The sequence below is a fragment of the Athalia rosae genome, chromosome 1 (assembly GCF_917208135.1).
Source record: "Athalia rosae chromosome 1, iyAthRosa1.1, whole genome shotgun sequence".
Lineage (NCBI taxonomy): Eukaryota > Metazoa > Arthropoda > Insecta > Hymenoptera > Athaliidae > Athalia > Athalia rosae.
In genome coordinates, this window is record NC_064026.1 from 11,779,889 (window position 1) to 11,790,340 (window position 10,452).

The 10,452-nt window shown below is 46.3% G+C and overlaps 1 protein-coding gene across 1 annotated transcript; it reads right to left on the bottom strand.

Annotated features, from left to right (window-relative positions):
* Positions 1 to 11: 11 nt before the first annotated feature.
* Positions 12 to 7,485, bottom strand: LOC105687210 (pancreatic triacylglycerol lipase-like). Its single transcript, XM_012402664.2, has 7 exons — positions 6,359 to 7,485; positions 5,308 to 5,579; positions 4,924 to 5,194; positions 3,076 to 3,315; positions 2,740 to 2,973; positions 2,323 to 2,647; positions 12 to 2,232 (listed from the first exon to the last, which is right to left on the bottom strand). Exons 1-7 carry the CDS (start codon positions 6,522 to 6,524, stop codon positions 2,127 to 2,129), a joined length of 1,614 nt encoding a protein of 537 aa, XP_012258087.2. The 5' UTR covers positions 6,525 to 7,485; the 3' UTR covers positions 12 to 2,126.
* Between the last annotated feature and the right edge of the window lie 2,967 nt (positions 7,486 to 10,452).

Genomic DNA, 10,452 nt, shown 5'->3' on the forward strand with positions numbered 1-10,452 from the left:
TTCTTAATTGCTTTATCTTTTTTTTTTTTTTTTTAAGGACCAATCTCTTCGGTAACTTAAAGTTGCCATAATTATTTCTAGCTCTTTTTTCTTATTCATTTACGGAGTGTGATATACAGTTCACTCGATGGCAAAGTTTCTTCTTCCTTCTTCCTTCTTCTTCTGACTTCCCGGAAAAAAAAATTGTTCTTTTCGCTTTTTACTCGTCTCTTCCGCAAGGATTGTTACTGCGCTACTCCGCGGCAAACTCGTCGGTCCGGTAACAAGGTTTATTTCATTGAATCGAGGTGAAGTAAATTCGTTTCCTTTTCTTTTTCTTTTTTTTTTTTCTTTCGGTAATTACAGCGAGAAACAGGGTCAGAAAGGTTATCTTCTTTTACTTGTAATTTCTCCTCTTAGGTCACCCGTTTTACGAGACCTTTTAGTCGATTACGAATCTAGTTACGGAGTGGCAACCTCTGATAAAATAACAACAATTCGTCTGCTTTCTATTCCGCGGTGATAGGTAGCTATATACCGTACGCGTATAAAGTATTAACTTCGTGGTGCAGTCGTCGCGTGACGAAGATATCGGCATAGAAAGAAAGCTTCTTGCAAAAGGGTTAATCATTATTACGTGGTTTTTTTTTTTTTCTTTTTTTTTTATTCCGTTATTTTTTTTTTCTTACTCGAATATCTTTGCCGAGAATACGGATGCTATACGTTATTTCACATACAGTAATAACGTTGATTATTACGGAATCGGAAAAAATAGAAAGAAAAAAATTCAACATTTTCATTTTACTTTGCGTATAAATTTTCATTATACGTATACCGTGTGCATGATTTAAAATGAATTTTGTGGGCATTGAATGCGATGGTTTTTACGTACGGAATGGTGAAGTACGTCGTATGTATGTTATGTAATTTTTTACACGCAATTTGATATTTATTAAGTTATTTTACGTATACGCGTAACAAGGGGAGAATACATGATGGTAAGTGGATACCTTAATTACGTTGAGAGTTCATAAAGGAAACGGAAGAAAGCCTTTTGTTTGTAGAAATATTTATAATTTGTGTATTACTGTACGTGTGTACATGTTATATATACGAATAGGAAATGGGAGGAAATTATGAAACGAATTATTACGTCTTGTACGTGTACATTATATGCGATTCTATAAACAAAGTCTTAATTCGTGAAACAAATCGACGCGTGTAGAATAACTTAAAAATTAGGAAAATGAATGAAGAACTATAATAATACCGATGCGCTCTGTTAAAATAACATTATCGTACATTCTTACAACTACATAATATGTATATTATTCGCTTAGAACTATGTGCATTGCTACGCTTGATTGATTGTCATTGTCTTTTTATTTTTTTTATCGCTTTTTTTTCCTATCTTTTCTTTCAAACATTCTCTTTTCGCGTGCTACGGCGAATGAAATGATGAGAGACACGTTCAGTTACATGATGTATCGAAGGTATTTGAAAATGAATTATATTTTCTCCTCGTCCGTGCGCGAGTACGAGGTATACGTGAATTTTCTTCGTCAGACGCTTCGAATAGAAATACCGATAACTGCAGTCAACGAGGAATATACATACGCTCAGCCGAAGAGCCCCGTACGCGCAAACCACATTCCGAAAGATCGTAAAATCTAACGATTATTGACAATGAAATAATTGATCGAATTATTATATGAAAGTGGTCCGGTACACGGTGCAGACGTTACCCGCCCGGCGAATGAGTTTAAAAGCACGCGCGCACTACAATACGCGGTATGCGGGAGTGAAAGGATATTTTGACGCCTACCACGGGCTGTCTTCATCGTTCCTTTCATCTCTTATCTTTCGTTCTTTCTATCGCCTGTTATTCAATTGGAACGAAAATCCATTGGACAGTTCGAAGGAGCCACCGATGTTTCGAATACTTTTTTCTATCTCTCGTTCTTTCCTTCGTTACAGTTGCACCTTGCGCGCGAAATAATTTGTTCGATGAAATACAATGGTCGATCAATTCTTGGTGGTCGGTCAGCTTATCGATAATGAAATAAAATTAAATTACTACGATCATAGGCTCCGAGGATTCATTCGACCTCGGTACCTGTACGTCAGTTCGGTGAAAAGATCCTCTTCTATGTCGTTACGAAATTCGATAGTGCCGGGTTGCAGTTTTCCTCGGTCATGATTTTCGGTTCGTTAGCGAACAAGGTTCTCGTCGCATCGGCGCACACCGTTATCCTGTAAAAATAATATAAATGGTAATCGGTGCGCCGTTGTGCGAACAAAACGAGTTCAAAGATGGTAAAATTGTTCGTTTTTTTTCAGTACCCGTGACTCGACTCCAGACCGTCGACTACCACCGAGTCGACGTACACCCTCGGTCTCGTGATCAGTCGCCAGGTGAGAGGATTCAAGGTCGTGTGATATTGCCAGGTTACCTCCGCCGCCGTCGGTTTTCCAACAATTTCACCCGGTACGACCATCGTGTGAGTACTTCCCGGTTCGTAATATCTCGAGTGTTCGCTGAACGGCATAGGCGCGATCTGCGTCTTGTGACTTCCGACGACACGGATCATGAAGACACCGACCTCACCGCCGTGGCTTATGCTCTCCGCCGTCTCCGAGATTTTTATCTTCACGCGATAGTGACCTCCTGTTAATTTCGAAACCCCACCCCACCCCACCGTGTCAGTCATCATTGACGCTCTCAATCATCCAACGATTGATCTACCGATCGATACTCACTGCAGTAGGGAAAGCTATGTCCGGTCATCAGGTAAGTCGACGCGTGGTGATTTCCCGGCTGTGCGTCTATACCGAATCGCGGACAATACTGATTCACGCAATCGAAACAATGACCGGCTTTGAATCTCTCCCATGAAGAACAGGGGACGGCGAGGAACGGGCAGACCGTGTTTATACTCTCCATGAAATACTCGTAGCTCCTGATATGGTTGCATCCTAGGAATCTTCTGATGCCTGAGGTACCGTGTGAACCAAAAAAATCGATCATTTCATCGTCCGGAAGAAACGAGCGAAAGGCGACGAAATTTTCGTTCGGAGTAAAAAAACAATTTTTACCGCGGATCACGCTTCCTCGCTCGTGCGTTATGGAGTTGAGGACGCCCTCGTTGCATCCTGGCTGATCGCGACCCCCGTTAGGATAAAAATCGATGTCGGCAACCGGCTGAGTGATCCCGAGACCCCCGCTGATGAAGGGACTGCTGTCGGTGTGGATCGCCGTTACGAAGGTGGCGTCGGTCGGATCGAGACGAACCATCGGCGAGGTGTTGCTGAAGTGCGGTTCCGCCGGATCGAGGCCTAAGGATGAAAATAATATTTTTAAACGTCGGAGGAACAAGTTTTCGCAACCCGATACAGCGGCGGAGAGGCGTAACGCGATCCAGTTCAAGCGGCGGAGAACGTCGGCCGATCGGAGGCGCGTAACTTTGTCTCTGAAATTACGTGACAAACATGCGATCGCGGTGAGAAATTTTAATCCCCCCGCGTACGGCGGCAGCCCCCCCCTCCCTCGGGCGTATAATTTCGGTGTTTTCGTCGTTACGCAACTCGTAATAAAACGTTGCCCGACCGGACGGACAACCTCTGCTCGCTTCGCGGTCACGAAAGTTGTTCGCGCGACGGCGAACGGTGTGTTTACACTTCCGAGAAAGAGTCCCGCGGATCCTTTCCGACTTAACGCGTGTTACAGACACCGAACGGCCCCACCGGTAGCGCGGTGTAACGCTAACCGATACCTGCGACGCCACGTCGTAACCGTACGGTATACGCTCCGTGGAACCGTGCCAAAATACGACAAACTTTATAATGTCCAACTTCCAGGCATCCCGCAACGACCTACATATGGTATAGTATATGTGTATGTGTGTATAAACATGGGCCACGACACCGACACCGTCGACATTACGTTCAACACCGTAACAACGACGCGTTCTCTTTTGCACTTTCCCGTATAACCGTGAGTATAGATATATTATATACACTGTGAATATATGCGAGTTTCATTTTTCCGCATTTCGAAATTGTCCCTATATACCGGAAAGAATCTCGGGAGACCGAAGCGACGCATCTTCGCCTCGTGGTATATGCTTTTAAATTTGGTGGTAAACACATTCGAAGAAATTTTTTAACTATAATATCCGCGGATGATGTAATATACACCTTTACCAGCTTTATTCGAACTTATGAATAATTTCGATTGCGTATGGTATACGTAAAAAACGAATTTATATTCTCTTCCTGATCTCCCGCGGGAATCTTCGAACGAAAACCGCGTGCAATCGAGTCACCGCGATACCTTCACACGTCCCGATCTGAAATACGAAAATTAGCGGGGCGTCCTCCAGGCTGCGCTCGGTCTTCGGCTGACAATGAGCGAGGCAACGAGGAGGATAAGGTCCAAGCCACCGTCGTCCTTGAAGTTGAAAACCTCGCCCGCTACTTCCTGGTAAGACCTGTTTTCTTACTACGCTTGTTTACCGTTGTCTCGTCTCCGGGCGGGGCTCGACCCGCCCCTAAAACTGGTCCTCGACGCCCTCGACGCCTTCGGATCACTCTGGAGGTCTCCCGCATTCGTTGGAGGGTTAAGTCGTTTCGACTTTACGCCGAACCTTTTCCCTCCCCCTCCCCCTGCTTCCTAATTACCTTCGACCCGCCGAACCCGTCAAAAAACCTTCCTCTGCGGAGCTGCTGTCCTGGTCTTTCTCGATCCAATCGATAGACTGCGAGACCGCTACGTCAGAGACGAACGAACCCCTGGCGACCCCCAACCACCCCCCACCCTCGTTACGCTCGACTCCTTCGGGGGCGATATAGACCGAAATATTCGCCCCTCGCGAAACCGAGTCCTCCGTGTATTATCCCCCCCGAACAATTCGTACGGACGATCGCGAAAACGGATCTACTCACCGGTTATCCTGCCGAGGGTGATGCTGTACTGGACTCTGAGGTTGTAACCGACGTATCCGGCCGTGTGGGCGCCCAGACTGTGGCCAATTATGTGAAATTTGCCGGCTGAAAAACCACCGACGTTCACTATTTGGGCAGCGAGACGGGCGGTCATCGCACCAACGATTCTAGTGTTCGCCACCGCCTGGGTGTAAGGAGGACCCGCTCCCGCCAACCAGTTCACCACCAACACGTTGCAGTCCTCCCGTATCAGTAGTTCGTTCATCATTCTCTGCGAGGGACATGGAAACGTGGCAGCTAAATTACTACGAAACGTTACCGAGGTTCTCATCGCCTCTGTTGTTCTTTACTTCGCTGTAACCGAAGGCAATTGTCGTTACTCACGGTCACCCATGTCTTGTCCCCGTTTTCCAGGTAGCCGTGAATTATGAAGTATATCGTGGCATCCGGTCGAAAATGAGCGTCTCTAATGGTATCAACGTCATCGATTCTGAGGTCCTCCGGATCTTGCGTGGTACTGCGGGTGTAGAGTTGATACCTTGGACTTATTTTGTCGGGTCGCATGGGAAAAAGGACCACCGGTCTATTTTCACCCTGCCATGGTTCTCCTTTGTAGAAACAACCGAACGGCTGGTAACACCGCCACATGTCCCATTCTACACGCAGAGTGTACGGAAATTCGAAATCGTCAATATAAGTGAGCATTGATATTTTCTAATTTCTATTTGGGTTTTTTTTTTCTTTTATTATTCTTTCTGTGTTTTTTTTCGTTACGGCCACGCGCACGTGCCGATGCACTGTACGGTTTAACGCGGGTATCGAACGCGGCGATGTCGCGACGGTAATCGACGGTAAAATTGCACGATCAATTAGTGCGAATCGATGAAATATTTCGCGCTATTATCAACCGACAACGTAATTATCTGCAAACGATTTTCGAGCGTAGCACGTGTCGATTCGTCATCCGCTCGCATATATATATACATATATAGGTATATCGGAGGAGAATAAAAATATACGACTGCAGCAGAGTCGTGCATTCCGTACACGTGCGGTATACCGACCGTTGTCCGTTTTCTAGGAATAGAAAAATTTCGTTCGCTCGAAGAATTTTCCAAAAGTTACGCCGCCAACTTGCTATAGATTTCTTAAAGGTTATCGCAGCGATAACGCCGCTTCGTCCTATTAGCCTTAGCAGTATTAAGTTATGCGTGTATCTGAACTATATACCGCTCGGTGTTGTTTCTCTCGTTCGAGATTATTATACATCGTGCATACATCGCACGTATTTTTTTCATTTGTTCTCAAACGTTTTTTTTTCATTCGATATAATTTTTAGAGGATAGAATTATAATCTTGAAGGAAAAGAAAAAAAAATATAAATATAACAATTCGCTGGAATTTGACGTTACGTATTTGAAAGTTTCCGACTTACCGTCCGCAAATTCGAATCTGTTGTTTCGTTCTTCGGGTGATAATGTCGTTGTTGTAATTCCATTAGCTTGTGAACCGACGGAATTTGGGGAATCCGTACCGTTAGGGAGGGTCGCCATCAGATTGGCGGTAAACATGAACATCCGCAATGTGTCGTTCAGAAACATGTTTGGTTATATCTATTTATTTATTTAACGAGTATTGTTTTCTGGATAATACAGTTTTGTCGAAATATTTTATTTTACAAATTTCTTAAACTTGTCGCACATTATCGCGTTATCGTTAATCACAATTCAACTCACACATCGTATTCGGGAAGCGTTCGGAGTTGCTAATTGTATTCGTTTACGGCTATCGATTTGGAAACTATCGAGGTGTACGATACAGTTGCGACGAATAAATTGAGGGAAAATACTATAGAAATTGGTTTTGGAATCGGTTCACATTTTCACATCCAACGCGCACGATTCGTTTCATTTATACCTACGCGAACGTGAAAACGAAAAAAATTACTTTTGCAATTCCGTTGTTCACTTGTGTTCGAAAAATTAATACCTCTGACGATATACGTGCACAAGACGACCGGTTTTTCGAAGAGCTTTTTAGTGACTGATCTTCACTTCGTCTGCCGGTCCGTCTACCTCCCCTCTTTAAGTCCCTCGGCACTACTCCCTCTACCCTCCCCATTTTCTGTAAACTTTAAAAATTGATTGACGCACGAAAGATAACGTTGATGTTGTATGCGCGCATTTATGCTCGCTCAGATTGTGTATTCGAGATTTCCAATTAATTATAATGACCGTCGGCCGATGTATAATTGGTAACAAGTGTTTTCCTCTTATTATTATTCTTCTTCTACCGCTACACCATCGGCATAGAATTATTCTAGGAATTCGATAAAAATGTATGTTCCACACGTTTCCCACGAGCACGTGCGCATCGCCGATCTATACAGCTTTGTTGACGCGTACACCAGTCGAGAATATTGACGTATTGTATTGGCGATCGATTGATTATCGCGTAGGCGTGGTCAGAACAACGTAGAACGTTGCGGGGTAGCCGTTGCGTCGTTCGAAGCGAAGGATTCTGCTAATGGGGAAAATCAATCAATCGTCATCGAAGTTTCCCATCGAGTAGGTCGATCCCGATTGGTTCGGTCGGTCGATCTCCTGGTTCAGCGGACGGTATCCGACCCTTGAATTTGAACCGAGAACCCCCACCGCGAATAGATAAGCTACGATATGCGAGGAGAGCTGCAGCCGCTGCACAAGGCTCAACGCAGCGGTTGATGAGGTCCGTTAAGATTGACGAGCGGAGCGGAGTCGTGGACGAGCGGCAGATGCCGATGTCTCGTCGTCGTATAACAATTTATTAGTTTCATTGAAAGGCGGCGGCAGATGTGCGACGAGACCCGAAGAACGTTGGAGACTGTAACGTCGTTCGGTGTCGTTAGAACCGCGTGCCGCCAAAGGATGCCGCGCGCCTTTCGACGACCAAAAAATTAACGCTCCGAGCTTACGTACAAGTGTATACGTGCGTGTGAGTCGTCGGTGTTTCACGCTATGCGGAGAATTCACGCCGATGCAAAAAGCCCCTTTTCCCTTGAACCCCTTCAACGGTTATTACTGGTCGTATGCCATTACATTGCCGTCGCGGTTTTCTTTTCTTCTTCAATTTCGTTCCGCTTCTAACCCGCGACACTGTGAGTAGAAAAATGATCAACGAGACTGAAGTGCGAAACAATTTTCGAAAATTCAACCGGAGATATTCCTTCGATTATTAATCTAAATATTTTCATAAGTCTCTCGAGAATCGAGAGAGTCTTTTCTTCAGGACGACCAACGGGAAGTCGTTCGAAATCGACCACGCCACATGACGACTTGTCTACACTCGACGAAATTCGATGCTCCACAGATGTCCGCTTCCTCCTTTTTTTTTCCTTTGAAGGAAAGAAAAGAAAAAAAAAAAACCATCCTCCCACATTTCGGTATTTATTTATGCTGAGACGAGTCGTCTCGAGTTCGAGAAAAATCTTCAATTTGAGAAGATTCGACGAAAGCCTCTGTACCAATATTTATCAACGTATTTGTTTTCCAGTCCGCCGCTCATCTCACGATTCACATACCTCCGCTACGAAAGGGGGGGGGGGGACTTTCCAAGGGCGGGTTGGTCCGCTCCACCCATGCAGCGAGCCTCTCCATTCATCGCACACGCAATGCGGGGTGGGTAGACGGGATATCGATCGGTCGGAGGTTCATCGCGCATAGTGGCGAGATTTCTGAATGGAACACAGTTCCCCATCTCTCTTCCCCCTTTTCCTCCTCTCCCCCCCTTCGCTTCGGGCAGCATCCCTGTACCAGAAATCGACGATGGGGTGGTCTCTCGTTGCGCGAGACATCCTCCACCGTTTTCATATTACCCGAGTAGTTTGCAACCCCTGTGATATTTCTAAAATTCGCCAAGGGATGATGTTCGCGAATTTCGCGATGGGCGTTCACCGCCCGTACGTCGGGTGGGAGATGACGTTAGTACTCCCGGGGGGATGAAAATGGGAATGTGCGTAGAATTCGCTCTCAGAACTCCTTGGAGATCCTGTCTACTTGGTGTTTCGGTTATAGTTGTGTTGTTTTGCGGTTAGAACTAACGTTAGATACGCGCGTGGAACGAAGGAGTGTGCGAACGCTTTATAATCACGTGTCCCCGTACAGTTGCATCTCTGCAATACTCTCGGCTATGGTACAACGTCATTCCACGCAAGCGCTGTTCCCCCATGCCTTGCGTTGCGAGAAACTGCGCTCCGCGTGTCCCCTCGGATCTAACGTCTGCAGACTCCTCGAGTGGCGCGTGGTGTAACGTGTGCGTATCATAGGTCCGGATTCACACTCGGAAAGACGCAGAGGGATGGCGAATGGTGCGAATGACCGAACAAAGGGCTTTTAGGGCCTCTCGTAACGCTCCTCAACTTCCTTGATCTCCTGCTACGCGGCCCTATCAAAACCCCATTCATTTACATGCGTGCCAGAGGTGCGTACGAACAACCCTCGCCGCGGTGTAAGTGCCCCAGCCGACGCCCCGAACTCCCGTTTCCGTTTGCCAGGGGGTTGGGAACGGGGCGAAGATCCCTCGGGAGGGGAAAATAAACTTCGACCTCCCTTCGAAAGGGGGGAGTCGGTTGCCATGGCAGTCGAACGATATGTACACCCTCCGCGTGTACCGTTCTAGGTTCAATATATCTATGGCTCTAGGTACTTATAACAACAGGATATTTTGTTCGGGGGAAGAATTGGAGGAGGCGAATATGTTGAGGACGTAGCTGCCGACGTAATCTAACTGCAATCTCCGCTCGCGTATTGGCTTTACGGAGCTCGAGAGCTTCGGAGGTGCAGGTTTTCCATCGTACTCCTCGAAAATGGGAGTATCTGTGATACGCGCTGCAATAATAACAAAGGGTAATTGTCGAGGGCAGGCATAGATATATGATCTCGTATGGAGCGGTAAGACGTGGGCGGCGCCAAAGGTCTCCGTAAACCCCCGCTCGTTTATGGGTTCCTGGTTTATAAGCTGACACGTGCTCGTCTGACCTTAACTCTTTCACCGGATTCATCGCTTGGCGCGGCTGAACGGTTTTTTAGTTGAGTAGAGCGTCAGGGAAACTGACAGTGAGTTTACAATTCGTACGGGATTGCGATATCCGCACACAATATCGACGTCTTCCGCAAAACGTGGTAACGTTCGAAATTCGGTGACAGTTGTTCAGCGAGTTTTTCGATTCCCGCGAACACCGCGTGTCCCTCTTGTACCGCAACGTTCGTCGTACGTACCTACATACGATCCGCGTTTACGTTCCAAGTTTACGCGAAATCTCTTGTACAAAGGAAACTCAACTTTTTTAACAGGAGATTATGAACGTCAGGCTGAACAACGCCGAATGTACGGTTATACTACCGTCGAATCGAACGACCGACCGACCGACTCACACCGGTAGGGCTACCGAGAATCCCACTTCGAACCGTCGCGCTCTGTTGGTCGAACGGCGACGCGATCGTCGAAGTTCAGCGAAACGAAAAATACGTCGCATTTTCTCGTGCTCACCTC